This window comes from Schistocerca gregaria, chromosome 1 (assembly GCF_023897955.1).
Source record: "Schistocerca gregaria isolate iqSchGreg1 chromosome 1, iqSchGreg1.2, whole genome shotgun sequence".
In the NCBI taxonomy this organism is placed as follows: domain Eukaryota; kingdom Metazoa; phylum Arthropoda; class Insecta; order Orthoptera; family Acrididae; genus Schistocerca; species Schistocerca gregaria.
In genome coordinates this window covers 1,101,394,282-1,101,412,755 of record NC_064920.1, presented here as the reverse complement: position 1 = coordinate 1,101,412,755, position 18,474 = coordinate 1,101,394,282, and the positions used below count along the sequence as shown (strand labels likewise).

General features: G+C 39.7%; 1 protein-coding gene and 1 pseudogene across 1 annotated transcript in view; one reads left to right on the top strand and one right to left on the bottom strand.

The window, feature by feature from the left end:
• The window catches only part of LOC126282470 (spermatogenesis-associated protein 5-like protein 1), a 95,264-nt gene that overhangs the window by 23,452 nt on the left and 53,338 nt on the right, over positions 1-18,474 (bottom strand). Inside the window, exon 6 of the mRNA XM_049982130.1 lies at positions 1,860-2,060. Within this exon, the coding sequence (XP_049838087.1) occupies positions 1,860-2,060 (201 nt within the window). The remainder of the gene's footprint in view (positions 1-1,859; positions 2,061-18,474) is intronic.
• LOC126288600 (5S ribosomal RNA) lies at positions 10,781-10,898 on the top strand (annotated as a pseudogene).

Genomic DNA, 18,474 nt, shown 5'->3' with positions numbered 1-18,474 from the left:
CAATAGAACCAAATATATTTAATAATCATTCCTTAAATATAGCAGAAAGCATATGCACAGAGAGTTCCAGAGGAGACTCACAGCAGCCAGTTGAAAAAGCAAGTCCCAAAATTCAATCATATGCATGTATCATCAACTTCTCCCTCTAAAATTATGAAAATTATACAAGGAAGCACCAAAGAAACTGGTATAGGCATGAATATTCAGACACAGAGACATGTAAACAGGCAGAATGTGGTGTAGCGATCGGCAGGGCGATGGGAGGAGGGAGGCTCAGCATTTAGCCATATTTACAAATTATTTTTGATGTGAATGTGAAATGACTTGTTCTAGATCATTACTATTTATCATGATAACTAACAAGGTGTGCCGCACTTCATTTCTTGGTTTTCCCACCTTTTCTCCTAATTCTTTATTGCACTCTGTGAACTGAGAGGAGGAGAAATGAATTGTGCATTTAACAATTAGGCGAAAAGGCAAAAACAAAGACATGCAATGACCAAGGATTGACTTTTTTCCTTTTTTCATCTTCTGAAGGTAAGTTTGATCCAGTCCTCCTGTTTTTTTTTTAATTTTATCAAGTAAATTTTCCTTCTAACACAGGAAAGTTATTATATCACCTATGATTTTCTTTTAAAAAAGTCAACAGAGAGGAGATGGGAGGGAATTTGAATTTTATTTCCTCATACAATGATGGAACACTTATCTTCACTACGCAACATATATGGCTTTTGCATACAGCAGTTCCATTTCAAACATGAAGGAAAATAAACAACAAATGAAATAATGTATGTGAATTCAACTTACACAGCAATTATGTGAGGAAACTGAGAACAGGTCACCAGCTTGATTTTCAGAACAGACAGTTCCTTTTTCATGATTTAGTTAATATTTCATGATGCAATCAACAGTAAAAGCTTTTGCCAAAATTTCATTTTCAAAAAAATGGCCTTGTTGGAAGACTGGTTGCCACTTTTGTTTTTACATTTATATTCTCATTGATTCTATCACATAGAAGTTTTATACTGTTACCATTAACTGGCTTTCGCCACCATCAAAGCAACTGAAGCAGCCTCAGGATGGGTGCCAAGTAATAAAACATTACTTGGAGCCCATCCTGATGCTGCTTCAGTTGTTCCACTGGTGTCTGATACAGTATAAAACTTTTATGTGATTGAATCAATGAAAATATTAAATGCAGAAACAAAATTTCCTTCGCTGATGGCACCATACCCATGAAAGTGATTGCACTCACACTGATGGAAACAAATTAATGTTTCACATTAATGAATTTACAGGAAAAAAAGAGAAGAGGATACCTTTTAGTACACTGGCTGGTTCACGACGCAACATACATGCAAAAAATATTTGAAGTTCATTAAACACAGAACAGTTATAAAATTTGGTAAAAAGTACAAAAGAATTCTTCTACAGACTTTAACATCACATTATGTCAGATGGCACAGACCACAGACACACAGAGTTATTGATATTGCATGTTGCTCCAGAATCTTCAACAGACAGACTGCTACTCACCATATAGTCAAGAGCTGCAGACAGGCACAACAAAAAGACTGCTAACAAGTAAGCTTTACCTCTTTAGTACACTCTTTGTTGCGCCTGTCTGGGAATCAACATCTCCATTGTGTGGTGATTGGCAAACTATCCTTTTCATAATATTGTCATTATTCCATCCTGGATTATCCACTAATTAAATAATGATAATTATAATATTCAGAGAGATTTTACCCAAAGTACAGTGGGAAGAACTAAATCAGTGACACACAGCAGACAAAAGACTTGATTACTTTTTAAATCTATTCAAGAATATACATAAAGCACATTTGGTACCAACCCACCTATTTCATCCACAAAGAGCAAAGTTGGAGCTGCAAGTCTAGCTCGCTGAAAAAGTTCACAGACATTCTTCTCAGCTTCCCCAACATATGGTGAGTACAGTTCTGCAGCAGAAGTAGCCATGAACGTCACTTGCATCTCTGAAGCCAGTGCTCTCACTATGCTGGTTTTTGCACATCCTGGTGGGCCATACAAGAGAAGACCTAGAACAAAGACAGTACAGTTCAGCGTCTACAAATGACAATATTATGTTTTGTATTTATGTTTTTATCATCTTAGTCTAAATCTGTAACCATACTCTTCAAACCATACTGCCAGTAGGCCAAATTAGGGCTTCTTCCCATGCCCTTTACATACGGTGCCCATGAAGAATGATTTTTGAAACATCTGTGTGTACTCTGCAATGAGTCTAATCTTGTTGCAGTATAGATGGGAAAATTTTCCATGTAAAACTGCAATGTGTAGATTTTTATGGTTGTAATGGGATACCTATGCAACCACATAGGTAAATGCAATCATTATCTGCAATTTTTTCTATCTATTGTGAAATAATGGAAAAATATGGAAGTGACTGATTGGTATTCACCACAAACAGGAGGCAGACAGGAACAATGAAAAAGACTAGCAAACAGCGAAAATGTTTACACTTTGGGACAAAGTCCTTCTGCTGAATTAGAAAACACACACACACACACACACACACACACACACACACACACACACACACAGCCATATTATCGTTATTTCATCCAGGACTTTCCACTGTCCGAAAAGTAGATACTCTCTTTTTAACTGTTTTATTTTCAGACCTGAAGAGAACCAAATATTGACCAGAGCTAGTCATCATGAAAATAAATGAGCAACTGAGACATCTGTTTTTGCTCTCCTACCCTCAATTCCAGTTCCTGTTTCATCAATGAATGTCTGGATGCCAACTTCGGTGCCACTAACAGCCTTCTCATATAGCTAGAAACGGCGGGGGGGGTTTTGTGAGAGATCTTTTTAAAGCATTATCATATAGCAGTTGTTGAAGGCTTTACGTGCAGCTATCTCAACACCCAAACATGTTTCACTGAGATCTATCTATAGCCCTATGTTTTGTGTTACACCCATTATGCAGAAGTCTCCATTTCTTTATAAGTTTCTTAAAAGTGTCTGTATAGCATGGAGGTCCCCTCCCATCATGCTCTACTAGGTACATATCTATTTAGTATACGGTCAAATATTCTTCTTAGCTTGAGCCACAGTTCTTATACATGCTGCCCTCCAGTGCTAAATGTTTTGAGTTTTTTTTATTGAAACAGAACACTACAGTCTCATTAGCTACTTTTCTGAATATATAAGTCCTTCCACTTGTTTTATATGTGTAATGTACTTTGGTAATCAATGTTGCGACAAGTGTCTCACACTCAATCCCATGGACATCACGTCTATTTGTTACCATTAGGTCTAACATATTTCCGTCCTGAGTGGCCTTCTCAACTACTTCTCCTAGGGAGTTTTCAGAGAAGGCACTCAGTAATGTTTCACAGGATGTCTTGTCATGTCCGCCACTTACAAAACTGTAATTTTCTGATGATTATTGGACGATTGAAGCCTCTTCCAACTGTGGCGGCCTTTCACTGCACATCTGTCTTAGCAGTTCTGTATGTTTCCAGTTCAAATACGACCAACTGCTAAGGTAGTATTTACTTCCTTCCCAAGTTGTTGATGCTGCCATGCAACCAGATAACTGCATATTATGTTCGCTGGCAACATGTACAGGACAACAGCTTTGTTCCTTGCAAGGCTTCCACAGACCTAGCCTCGCTCTCAACCTTTGCCTTCTTCCCACAGTGTTAACATCACTGCTCCCCATTCGTGCCATGACTGACATACCACATCGCAATGTGCTTCGTACTGAGATGGTTATTGTGAAATTTCCGGGCACACACACTTGCCACACTGTCTCTATGCCTGCTATGCAGCTAGGTGTGTAAATTTGTGTTTCACAACATGCCTTCTGTAAGAGAATTCATTCTGCGTCATGCATTGAAAAATATCGGTATCACGCTGATCATATTCGGGAACAAGTTTGTGACCTTGCTCAGTGTCCGCTATTCCTATTACACTGCGGCTTTGTCTAGTGCCATCGCTTTCACAAGTGGCTTTCTTCAGCTCTATAAATTTTTAGACTATTTCCTTCTTTTTGTAGTAGTGTACACTTTAAATAAATGTATTTCTTAATACATCATGAACACTGTACTTTCTGCAGCACCTACCATGCCTGATTTCACTGTTTTGTAATCAAACTCTTAAGTTAGGTGCAGAAACATTCATACACTGGTGACCCAATGATAAACTCAGTCAATTTAATTTTCTATTTCGGCACAATGTTGATCACCTGGTCCAGCAAGAGCTCGTTTTGACTCCCGTGCATGTATGCACCCAACCAGCAACTTCCATTCCCATGCTACGGACAACAGCGTGCTTCACATAACCAGCTGTTTCTCCTGCTTGTGTTCTGTCATCCCTTGTGCAACCTAGCAACCATAGCTTCTGCCACCAGCCTGCTGCTTATATGCATGCAGCTGTTGCTCCAGCACTGCATGTCATCACCAAGCTGACCACGCACCTTGCAGAGCTGGAATGCTACAACGCCAACCTGGCCATGGATCTCAAGGCAACATCACCACCAGCAGCTGAGCCTGCAGCACCAGATTTGACGTCAATGCCTGCACTAGCCCTTGCTTGGCAATTGGAAATTGGTGGCAACATGCATTCTAAGATGCCGTGTCAGGATTTCATGACATTATCCAACTGAAATGTTACATTCTTCTGCAATTGCTCTGACAGTCAGTTTTCGATTGGCACACACAATTTAATTCATGTTCTTGACATGAGTCATCGGTACATGTCGAAGGGCATCCTGAATGAGGGTCATCTTTAACTTCCATCTGGATATTATTAAACAGTGTGAACCTTTCATAACACTGAGTACGGCTTAATCACTCATCACCTTAGGCTTCCTGCATCATTTGTTGTGGCTCTGTATAGGTTTCCTCAAGTTTCACACAAAATTTAATGCAGACTCATTGCTCCTCTAACTCTGCCGTCTCAAAATTCACCAACTGTGCGGCACAACATTCTACTCAATACAGCTTTGAACAGTAAACTAACAGATTTATAACAATGAAACTTCTGGCAATTGTACATTACACACCGGCATATGCAGGGATGCCAACCGCATTTTGCTCCAACACACAATCGGCATGAAATTACGAATGTTGCCAAATTTTTTGTACAGACTTCGTATACCAATGATTTACACAATATCTGTTTTTACAGTGTCTGCATATCATATTACAATGTCCTTCAGGCATCCAAGGATGTATGGGAATCACAAAGTGTGAGAATAGGTGACACGGACAATACATAACATGTGGATGCTTGAGCTGTTCAGGATACATGCAAGGATAGCCTAAGTGGTTAAGGAGACTGATTGTGATACGCGAGAAATCCAGGTTTGAGTCCCAGTCCAGCACAAATTTTGATGTGTCACAAATAAAATATATATGCATCCATGTCACCACTTTGTGTCCATGGCACATTTGATATTTTTTGTGGGATCTGAAATTTAAAAACCTCTCTCACACCGGCCTGATTTAGCTTCACTAATCAGGATAGTAAAAAACATGCGTATATTAAGGAAATTTTCATTCACAAAGCAGGCTTATCACATTCACACAACTCAATACTGTTCTATCCTGATTAAATTGAGCTTATCTTAAATTCCATAAGGCAGTGAAGCAATTTCGAAGTCTCGGTGCGACGAAAATTGTCAGTCGATCTCCTGAAAACATTTGTAATAATTATTAACTTTCGGTGTTCACATGGGGAAGACTGAAGATCTGCCGGTAAGACTGTGTTAGTCCATTTATTGAAAGTAATAAACTGGATATACATACAAAACGGCACGTACGTCCAGTGTAAATCAGAAGTTCCCCACTGATCCCGTGCAACCCAGCGTAGTAAGCAGACACTGTCAATAATAATCAGTTAAATAATACGCGAACACTCTTACTATAGTTTAGTTCATGTATTAAATTCCTTCTCATACAGAATCTCATCAAGATGGCGACTAGCTCAACAATACATACTTCGTTCTTTCATGGCTAATCAGCAAGATCTGAATCCTCCTTTTCATAAGAGAAAACATAGATAGCAGAGAAGCTATTCCATGGAGTAAATGCTCGCTCCAAGGAATAATAGGGCTTGAAACTACTTTGCATTGATTAAAGTTTAGAAATCGATAAGATAAGAAGAGATATTTTGAGATATGTACTGAGTTATATAATTTATAAAATTTATGAAAATATAGCGGAGAGACCGCTGCAAGAGACATTACACATAGTGCACATTTGAAGCAGCCGTTCACTTGGATGACAGCATATCAGGACATGAATGTCAGTCTGGTGTGAGAAGAAATGGGAGTCATCTGACCAGGCATCATATTCCTATTGGTCGATGGTCCAATCTCAACACTGAAATGTAATATACAGATGCAGTATAGAGACAAACTATAAATCACTACTGAGAAAATTTATAGAACCAGCATTTGAAGCTAACTGCAGAATAATTCTGCAGCCAACCTACACCTTGGTTAAGGAGCATAAAGATAAGAGAAATTAGGGGCCGTTCGGAGTTATATAGTCGTTTTTTCCCCCAACTTCATTTGCAACTGGAACAGGAAATGGATTGAGTAACAGTGGTAAAAATTACCCTCCGTTGTGGACCACATTGTGGCTTTTTGAGTATGTAATGTAGATGTAGGCTCAATGATGACATCAATTACAATGGCAGTGGGCATGGAATCATCAAGAGTGGACCATCGATCAAACGGCTGCTTGAAATATGCACTGTGCTATGGACACAAAGTGGTGAGGGCAATATTACGCTATGGGGACTTTCATTTGGATTGCCATGGGAGGTATGGTAGTAATTGAAGGCAACAAAGCAGCCATGAACCCCATGTCATTATTGTGGACAACGTGCATCCCTTAATGTGTGTCTTCCACAGTGGCAGGACAACTGTCTTTGTCACAAGGCTATAATCATGCTACAGTGGTTTGAAAGTGAACTCACAATGTTTTGGCCACAAAATTCACCAATCGGAACCCAATGGAAAATACCTGGTACACTATCGGGTGCCAGCTTTGGCCCCCAAAAACCAATGCCCCATAATTTATGAATACTGCATGGTTAGGGCATAGACATTTGGTGCCACAATTTGTCAGGAAACCTAACAAGGACTCCTCAGATCAATCGCTACTGTATTGTGGTCCAAAGATGGCTAGACATCAAGCAGGTGGTCATAAAGCTTTGACCCATAAACATAGGTTCCATTAACCCAATTCCTTATTTTTCCAGTTCAGGAATTTGAAAACTTCCTGTAGAATGCTGAGAATAGCTCTCGTAACAAGGAATCTAATTGTCAGGCTCCTATTTAAATTTTGAATTGCTCACTATCCTGATTATATCTATGGAAATTCACCAGTACACAGAGATGGAATCCCAATCTTGTTTCTCAAGAACTATTAGCACACATTTTGTTGAAATTGATCACAATGCCTTCTTCAAACCTATGAATCTTGCTCCATTATGGAATTTCACTCCTTTCTAATTGCTGTTAACAAATTATTATCTCCTTCCTTCAGACCTCAAATGGCTTTAAACAACTCATCTGGCAATCCCTCCAAAATACCATTATTTACCTTATTAACTACCTGTCTTTCCGAGTCATCTCTTGAGCTAGAAAAACACTTAAAGATATCACTGAATTGAGATTGTACAAGATTTTCCATGGTTTTATCAGTAATAGCTCTGGATAAAATGTACTTGGCTGATCAGAAACTCCCATATGTAGCTGTCTATCAGCCTATAAATGTACAAGCACGACAGATTCCGTGTTAGTGGGAAATAGTTAGACAAGATCATGATCATCTTAAGAATAAAAGTTACCGTATTTACTCGAATCTAAGCCGCACTTTTTTTCCGGTTTCTGTAATCCAAAAAACCGCCTGCGGTTTAGGATCGAGTGCAAAGCAAGCGGAAGTTCTGAAAAATGTTGGCAGGTGCCGCCACAAGTAACTTCTGCGGTCGAATATATGTAGTGCTACACAGGCATGCTTTGTAGGCACAAAGATAAATACTGGCACCAAAACCTCTGCGTCAGTAAATAATTTTTTTTAAAAAAAAGGTGGAAGATGAGCTTTTTTTTCACCGCCCCGAGTTCTGACCACTGCATTTTCATACATTATCCAATGAAGTAAATACAAATTCCGTATTGTTCATCTTCCAATGTAGCAGAATTTCAATGTACTACAAAAATCTGACTGGCAAGACTGTTAGGGATGTTTGTCAATATGGCCAACTCTACGTTCTGAATTTTTTCCTTCCTGCGAGAAGAGATGGTTGCTAAAAGGAACCTGATGACATGTGAATCACATGCAGTATTCTCTTCTCCATAAGAATAATACGAATATAAACATTTTGCCATGTATTCTTTCGTGTTTGCTGCTATCTCATTTAAATCCTGTCTGCCTAATAAATTACGAAACAAGAATGAGACAACAGCAAATGCGGAAGAATATACATAACATGCCATGTTTATATTTATATTATTCTTATGCCGAATAGTGATACAGTCAGAAATGAAGCACGGCAACTGACTAGATTTTTAAATCTAAGATGACTAATTTCTGTGCAGAATTTGATGTACTAAAGAAGCGGCCACAAAGATTTTCAAATGGAGAAAAATTTTTGCCTAACTCTCGTTCAGAACATGTTCTATCATACGCAGTCTATTATTTGGTTCTTGTTGATCATTACCAAAGAAAACAGCAGTGTAAGTAAGAACAAATAACAGTCTCTTGCCATTGTTTCACTAATGAGACAATTCCTCCTCCTCTTTTTTTTTTATAAAAAATTTGTAAGCGGCGGTAGCGCGCACAAAAGCAAGCTATGCCGCGAGCGGCGACAGGCCGTGAACACTCACTATCAGAATGCGACAAACAATGCATGACACAGTACAGTAATGCATACAACTATAATAAAGAAAACGGCACGTATCAGAACAAAGCAAAATAAGCAATCGATTCAAACCAGATGAAGCGCGTGAAAAAGGAAGGGTACCCATATAAATACGGACGGAGCGCCTGACGCATAGCAATGGCTACCTGGTAAAGCTTAACTGCTAAACTTACGACTCAAACCAAACTACTGTAGCTGTATCGTCTTTCATTCGACCTAAATTGTGTCTCATATTACAATGGGCCAACTTTGTTTCGATTTGGAGGTGCAGCCTAAAACTTTTCTCTCCCCTTGAATTTCAAGTACCAAATTTCAGGTGTGGCTTAGATTCGGGAATTTTTTTTTTCCTTTATTTCGAGTATCATTTTTAAGGTGCGGCTTAGATTCAAGTAAATACGATATGTTTATTTGGTATGAAATCAAGTTCTGTTGTTGTGTTTGTCTGTATGAGGAATTCCTTTTGGGCTTCATGTGGCAATGAGAGTAGTGGAGCTGCACCCATCATCACCACCAGCATCATCATCACAAATACACCTAAGAGATCTCCACTCTGTAAGTTGTGCCAAGCAATATCAACTACCTGAACGTCCAACAGACAATAATGTCAACTAAACTGATGTTATTTGTAATGGCATTCATTCAGCAGTAAGTTTTAAGACTCAGTCCAATTCAGAAGTACTGTATGGTAAGAGAAGAATAAATAATGTATTTATCTTCGATTTGTTGGATGATTGCTCTAGCACAGTTTCAAATTAACAAATAAATAACTAACAAGTATGTATCAACAGTCTGAAGACTTGTACCACACTCAGAATAGTTTGACAGCTGCAGGCTCTCGTAGAATTCTTGTACAATTTTCTCTCTGGTGTTACCTACTGTAATATTTGCCTTCTTAAATCTTGAGATACAGGGAATATCCTACCCACATTTCTCTTTCCTCTCAGCAGCAGTACATCTTCAATCTCCATACAAGTCACCATGTATGGAGTAATTATGTCTTATGTTTGTGGTCTCTCCTACTGATTCCTTTTATTTTGTACAATGCGGTGAAATACACCACACTTCCCACCAGCCCTATATTGTTTTACACCATGCAATGACACAAACTGACTGTGCTTGAAAATTGCATTATGTGAAAACTGTAATTGCAATCTCAGATCACTGTTATCTCATTATTTGCTAATATGGCCAGGTCACCTGCATTATCCTAGTTGTATGGGTTTGCTGCCATTTTGAATTGTTTTTCCATAACACAGCCCAGCTGTGTGTGTGAGTGTGTGTGTGTGTGTGTGTGTGTGTGTGTGTGTGTGTGTGTGTGTGTGTGTGTGTTGTCTTGTGAAGAAGATAGTTCTAAGTTGAAATACTGTGTTGTGGTCCTTGTTTGTGTGTCCATCCGCCGCAGTTCCAGTACAATCTAGACAATCAGTGTATAGTACACAGTTCAGAAAATTGTCTGCATAGGGTGAGGCATGGTGTGCTATCACACATACTCCCCTCGCTACCTTCTGCCCCGCAGCTGCCAGAGGTTAGTGGTATTGGCTGTTAGACAGATCTTGCCCTGCTGGTAGACTTCACTGTCTCCTTTGTGATTGCATGTTTTATTGTTCAACACGTAATCTCTCCAGTTTTCTTTCATTAATGTATAATTTTTTCTAGTTATTTACATTTCAGTTGTTTGTTTCCCTGTTTTATTTCATTGTTGTTTGTTATGTGTGAAGAAAAGGATTTGACTCAGTGACTGACAAATCAGTAGTCATCAAGACTAGCTGCCCCTAGAACGCCTCTAGAGTGCATGTTTCATAGTGAGATTAGAGAACTAATAAGTAATATTATAAAATCATGTGATCAGGAAGGCAATGGCCTTGCCACAGTGGATACACCGGTTCCCGTCAGATCACCGAAGTTAAGCACTGTCGAGCATGGCCGGCATTTGGATGGGTGACCGTCCGGAACGCCATGCGATGTTGCCATTTTTCGGAGTGCACTCAGCCTCGTGACCCCAATTGAGGGGCTACTCGAGCATATAGTAGTGGCTTCAGTTAAAGAAAACCTCCTAACAACCAGGAGAGCAGTGCCCTGACCACACACCCCTCCTATCTGCATCCTCAGCTGAGGATGACACGGCAGTCGGATGGTCCCAATGGGCCACTTGTGGCCTGAAGACAGAGTGCTTATGTGATCAGGAAGCTAAGATGAGAATTTTAAATGCAGTATACGGTGAAACAAAACAGCCTGAGAGCTGCTCACTATTATGCTGGTGTATCTGTATGAACTATTACAGATGTCCTGAAAGAGCATATTCTGCTCATGAAACTTCTCTTAGTACCCCTGCTAAAAAGCGTCCAAGATGTGAAAGACACACGTTTCCCTGTGATAATTTTGACAGCAATGTGATACAAGACAAAACATTTCTTGTTACTGGTCAAATGCGTGTCTACTGCACCCGAGCTCCTCACACCAGTCAGGAAAAGAATAGACCTTCCGTCGTCTGTTAACACTTTACAGAGACTGTTTCATGTGAACTGGAAAAGATGTGATACTAAGGGGAAAATTTTGATTAGGCCACCAAACATTGTCACTTGGCAAGTGAAATACTTCAAGAGAATCAGAACTTTCCATTCCCAGTACAGAAACATTATTAGGACAGAAATATTGTTTATTCAGATGCATTTCAGGTGGATCACAATATTACATTTAGTAAATGCTGGCAGGGCAAAAACATTATAAATGTCACTATAAATACCATCTCATCAAACAACAGCTAACAGATCTGGTAATGAAAGCATTCACGGTACAGCTTCTACTGCATTTGCCAAATTTGTCATCTGAAAAATACAGGGTCATCTTACATTCACTGATTAAACTACTACTGATACAGTCAATGTTTTATTTTGGGGAATATATTAATGTGGGGGTTGTCTTACATTTTTACAAATAAAGCTATGGCAATCACACAAAAGTCTAATTAGACTATGATTTGTTCTAATGGACTAGTAATTAATATACTTAATTCTTTTTTTCATAAGGATTTTTTTAAGACTGTGCGAGACAAGCGAGCACTGCAGTCAACTGTTATGTTCATCTGCTGCTACCACAGACTGACCATCACTGCACATGATGCGTAGCCCAAAGGTGTTTAGAGGATGGGTTGCACGATGATGCATCAAGGTGGTAAGAATTTATTCTAGTCTTCTTGTGCCACACACAAGCTGCTCTTTGTTTCACAATGCATTATTGTCAATTGTTTGTCCGGTTGATTGAAGAAAGTTATCACAAAAGTAATAATATTTGTTAATTAGCCCCACTGAGAAAAGTGTAACAATGATTTTATCAAAATGAATTATGCATCAGCAACAATAACTGACTATTTTCATATTAGTGATTATAAAGAAATGGCAACTCAATCTTTTAGGGTTCTGTACTTCAATCGGTAAAAATGGAATCCTTATAGGATCACTTTGATATCTGTCCTCCTGACTGTTAAAAAATGCTTTTTGTATGGAACAAGCAGCCGTAACACATTGAAATTTAGGCCACATCCTAAGGCCTATGGTCCCCTGGCAGCATAAAAATATTAAGCTTCTAAGTCAATGCAATCAAAAGATACAGATATTTGTCATATTTTGATACAAACTCACCCACCAAAACCTATAGTGTACTTCCCTTTGGCCTAGAATAATGAAATTTGGCAAGAAGAAAGGTTTGACAATGCAAATAAAGAAAAAACTTCTAACACAAAAATTATTTCTTTTATTGTTTGTTATCCAATGCCAAATTTAAAATTAAAACATTCTTGAAAGTCTTTGAATTTCTGGGGCCGATATTTCGCCAGTTTCAATGTTGATAACAGGCAAGTATCGTCGAGCTTCTCAACCTCTGGGATGGATTAACAGTCTATACACAATTAGACTTGTACAGAACCCTCGGAGCATGAATCCTACTCGTACCGGGCCAATTTATTCTGAGTTTGCTGCCTTTTCATTTGTAGTCTGAACGGAACTAACTCAAGAATTGAAGAAATATTCAACAATAGTGCACATTTCTGCAAGAGACTAACAGTCTAGATAGTGGCTAGTGGCATACTTGCACATTTCATGCAGCAATGTTGTCAATTCTCACTGTGATGGTATGACAGGAACGAAAGGAGGGGTATTAGCTGGTGGTTCTATGCTGCTAATGAGTGAGGAGGGGACAAACGACATGTCTGCAATTAAGAGAAGAAGTAAAATATTGTCACATATCACATCAGTACAAGAGACAATCAATAAATGGCTTCAGTTCATAATAGGTATAATGTTAACTCTTTTAGATAGGTACTTTATTCCAGTGAAACAGTTTGTAATTTTGGTTAGTTAGAATATGTTAAAAATAAAATTTTCTCCAAGACCCATTTAAAAAAGAGTGTCATCTTATACTTGGGTAAATATAGTATGTGGTCACACAAGTTCCAGGGGTTGATTTATCAATGGAACAGAACTGATTTTTCAGGGCTGGAAAAGCCAGAGGAGATTATCACTGACAAGTGAATACTACCAAGTTCATGAAGTGAGTACACGAAAAATTGTTCCCCAATCTTCTCAAAGTTAGTATTATGCAGTCCACTCACATTAATGTGACCACCACCTACTTTTGACATCAAAGTGCACCAACCACTCACAGGCCGCAGGTGGTAGCACTAGCGGTGGAGAGTATACAAAACGTGTCGGGGGACACAAATAACAGTGAAGATGCAGTCATAATGCAGAAAACTAACTGGCTTTTGGGCCAAGAAAGAAAGCAATTTCGAAATGGCTAAGTTTTTAAACTGTTCACAGCTATACCACACATGGCAAAATGGCGATATCCAAAACCAGCACTGAGGCAAACGTGGTGCACCACTGACCATAAATGTAAGTGGTGAACAATGGCTGCAGAGCTGTGTATTGGCAGACAGACACGCAACTGTGAGCAACTAACTGCCCAGATGAAGCAAGGGGTCACCAACAACTGTTCAGCGAACAATGCTGCGTAAGGACCTCTGCAGCAGGTGCCTGGTTCATACATCCTTGCTGACTGCTGGTCATTAATGACGAAGGCTGGGATTTGCATGCCAATACCACAACTGGATGTCCACAGAGTAGGGACAAGTGGCCTTTTCAGATGAAAGATGCTTTATGGTCCATCGGACGTATGTCCATTCGAGTGTATGGCCCTAAAAAATCAACTCCTCTCTTCATGCCTCATGCCATGTCCTATCAACTGAACCCTTCTTTTAGCAAAGTCCTGCCATAAATTTATTTTTCCATCGTTTGATTTAGTACTTCATTAGTTACTCAATCTGTTCATTTAATCTTCAGCATTCCTATGTAGCATCCAATTTCAAAAGAATCTATTCTCTTCTTGTCTGAACTGCTTATTGTACACATTTCACTTCCGAACAAGGCTACACTCCACACAAATACCTTCAGAAAGGACTTCCTGATACTTAAATTTATGTTATATGTCAGCAAATTCGATCCTTTGAAAAATGATTTTTGTGCTATAATCACTCTGCATTTTACAGCTCCTCTATTTTGGCCAACATTTGTTATTTTTCTGCCTAAAGAACAAAATCTTCTAGTACTTTCAGCATCTAAATCAAATAACGAAAAGTCCAGGATGGAATGACAACAATATGGAAAGGACAGACTGCTACTCATCATATACAGGAGGAGTTGAGCCACAGATAGGCACAATAAAAAAGAATACTAGAAATAAACTGGTGTGGAAAAACATTGCAACACCAAAACAATTAATTCATAGTAAAGAAATTTTGGGACTTCCATTTGTTTAGGTAACATATTGAAATTATTAACACAGTAAGAAGCACACAAAATAAAACATTACAAATATGAAATGCTGGTCCATTATTTAATAATCAGTGTAGCTGCCAGAATATCGAATGTAAGCATGCGAACAAAGATGCATTGTATTATAAAGGTGTATGATGTCTGTATGTGGGACTGAGTTCTACGCCTGTTGCACATGGTCAGTCAATACAGGGACAGTTAATGCTGGTTGTGGATGACACTGGAGTTGTCATCCGATGATGTCCAGTATGTGATCAATTGGAGATAGATATGGTGATCGAGCAGACCAAGGCAACTTGTCGACACTGTCTACATCTACATATACATATATACTCTGCTAGCCACCAAGCGGTGTGTGGCGGAGGGCACAATTTGTGCCAAAGTCATATTCCCCCCCCCCCCCCCCCCCCCCCCCGTTCCACTCATAGATTGTGCGAGGGAAAAACGACTGTCTGAACGCCTCAGGATGACCTCTAATTTCCCTTCTCTTTGAATGGTGATCACTGCGTAATCTGAAAGTTGGTGGTAGTAATATATGCTCTACTTCCTCAGCGAAGATCAGATTTTGGAATTTAGTGAGCAGCCCCTTCCATTTAGCGCATCGTGTACCTGCATGTGTGTCCCACTTAAAACTTTCCATGAGTTTTGTAACACTCCCACAATGGCTAGATATAACAGTCATGAATCTTGTCCTTCTTTGGACCTTCTCAATCTCTTTAATCAGACCCAACTGGTAAGGGTCCCATACAGATGAACAGTACTCTCAGACTGGACGAACTAATGTATTGTAAGCAATTTCCTTTGTTGAAAGACTGCATCGCTTCAGGATTCTACCAATAAACCGCGATCTAGAGTTCGCCTTACCCGTTACTTGTGCAATCGATCATCCCATTTGAGATAATTTCGAATAGTCACACACAGATACTTGACGGACGTTACCGCTTCCAAAGACTGGGTATTTATTTTGTACTCATTCATTAATGGGGATTTTCGCCTTGTTATACGCAGTAGGTTACACTTACTAATGTAACTGCCAGTCATTACACCATGCATTTATTTTCTGCTAATCCTCATTGATTTGTTCACAACTTTCATGTGATGCTAATTTCCTGTAGACTACAGCATTATCGGCAAACAGTCTAATGCCACTGTCAATGCGTTCAATGAGATCGTTTATGTAAATCGTAAAAGGCAGTGGACCTATTACACTGCCCTGGGGCACACCTGAATTTACGCTTGTTTCTGTTGAAGTCTCTCCATTCAGGACGACATACTGCTCTCTGGCTGTCAGAAAACTTTCTATCCAACCGCACATGTCATCGGATAGACTGTAAGCGTGCACGTTTTGGAGAAAACGACATGTGGAACTGAGTCGAACGCCTTCCGAAAGGCGAGAAATATGGCATCAACCTGGGAGCCAGTATCTAGAGCCAGTTATCTATCATGCACAAAGAGGGCCAGCTGTGTCTCACATGACCACTGTTGCCTCAACCATAGCTGGTTTCTGCAGATGAGCTTTTCAGAGTCTAGAAAGGTCATTATGTCTGAACACAAAATATGTTCCATGATTCTACAACAGATTGATGTCAGTGAAATTGGCCAGTAATTATGTGTACCCAATTTTCTACCCTTTTTATAGATTACTATGACCTGGGCCTTCTTCCAGTCCCGTGGAACTTTCCACTGTTCCAATGATACTTATAGAAGATGGATAAGAATGGTGCTATATTTGTAGCATAGTCAACATATATAATCTTAAGGGTATACCATCTGGGCCAGATGCCTTCCTAATGTCTAAGGATCTTAACTGTTTTACAATTCCAGACACACTAAACACTATGTCAGCCACCCTTGCGTTTGTTCGATTATTGAAATGGGGAATGGTGCTACAGTTCTCTACCATAAATGAGTTTTTGAAAGCTAGGTTTAGAATTTCGGCCTTCTGTTTATCATCATTCGCTACGTGTTGAATTATTTGTAGCATATATAGATTTTACGTACGACAAAAATTATTCGGGTTTTTTTTTTAGAATCTGCAGGTAAAATATTGCTGTCAAATTCGTTAAAAGAATCTCTCATTGATCTTTTGGCAGCTGCTTTCATTTCGCATAATTTCTGTTTGTCAGTGGGGCAGTGACAATGTTTAAAACAACTGTGCAAAATTCTCTGCTTTCTCAGCAACTTCCTAATAGGTTTGTTGTACCATGGTGGATCCTTTCCCTCCCCTACATTTTTGCTAGGCACATACTTCTCTAGCACCTGGTGGACAATACCTTTAAATTCCAACCAAAGATGCTGAATATCTTTGTGTCCCGCGGTGAATGCTCTCTCTCTCTCTTTTTTTTGCGTCTTCCATTGACACAGAAGCCACAACGACATTATGGTCGCTAATACCTTCTTTTAGATTAACTTTCTCAAAAAGATCAGGTCTGTTTGTCAGCAAGATATCTAATAGGTTCCCATCTGGAGTTGATTTTCTAACCAACTGCTCAAGATTGTATGTTGAGAGCGCTCCTAGAATAACTTCACACGAGTCTTTACTTCTGCCCCCTGTGATAAATGTGTAATTTTCCCAGTCAATGGTTGCTAGATTAAAGTCTCCATCTACAACTAATGGATAATTGGGATGTTTATTTTCTATGTACTCTATTTCCCTTAAATGTTCTGCGACGTTCGTTGCAGATGCTGGTGGTCTATAAAAACATCCTAATACAATGGTCAACCCTTGTCCGATTGACAGCTTTATCCAAGACTATTGCACAGTCCGGCCCAGTATCGATCCAAACTGCATTTAACAGCTTTTAGCTGCAATGAACACACCACCTCCCATGGCATCAGCAATACCCTTCCTGAGCATTGTCCAATCTTAGTTCAAAATTTCACGGCAATTTATGTCTGGTTTCAACCAGCTTTTGGTACCTAATACATTATTGGCATTACTACTGCTTATTTCAGAGAGCAACTCAGGGATCTTGCTACAGACACTTCAACAATTTACCAACATGAGGTTTAGCATATTTAAATCCTTTCGAATGATCTGTTTAGGCAAACTAACAATTTTTACAGTTGGCACACCCACATCAGTGTCATGTACTGTTAATTTTTCAGGCCAACGGTTTGTTTCCTGTGGGGAGGACCCTAATCTTAAAAAACCCACATACATGCTACAAGTACTGTGCAACCCATGTACCTGCTTCCTGTGTGTAGTGCACCCCTGATCTACTGCGGGGCGTCCTACAACCATTTCCATCACACAGTTGACGTAGCCTCTGGTTTAAATTCTCCACTCGACTCCAAACCAGAGGACCCTGGTCCATCTTGGGTACGATGCTGCAGATCATCAGCTTGGCTTCCATTCCTCGAGAGATGAATGCCGCCTTCGCCAATTTAGCCATCCGTCAAAAGGATCCAAGGATTTCCCCGGACACCTGACAACAGGCATCATTGGTGCCGACATGTGCAATGATCTGCAGCTGGCTGCACCCCACACGCTCAATAGCCGCCAGAAGAGCCTCTTCCACATCCTGGACGAGGCCTCCCGGCAAGCACACTGAGTGAACTTTGTACTTCTTCCCCGCCCTCGCCACAATGTTCCTGAGGGGCTCCATGACCCACCTAACGTTGGCGCTCCCAATAACTAACAAACCCCTCCCCCCACGTGCCTATCCGGACCTTGCTGAAGGAGCGGCCACTATCCTGACAGAAGGTGCATTCTGAT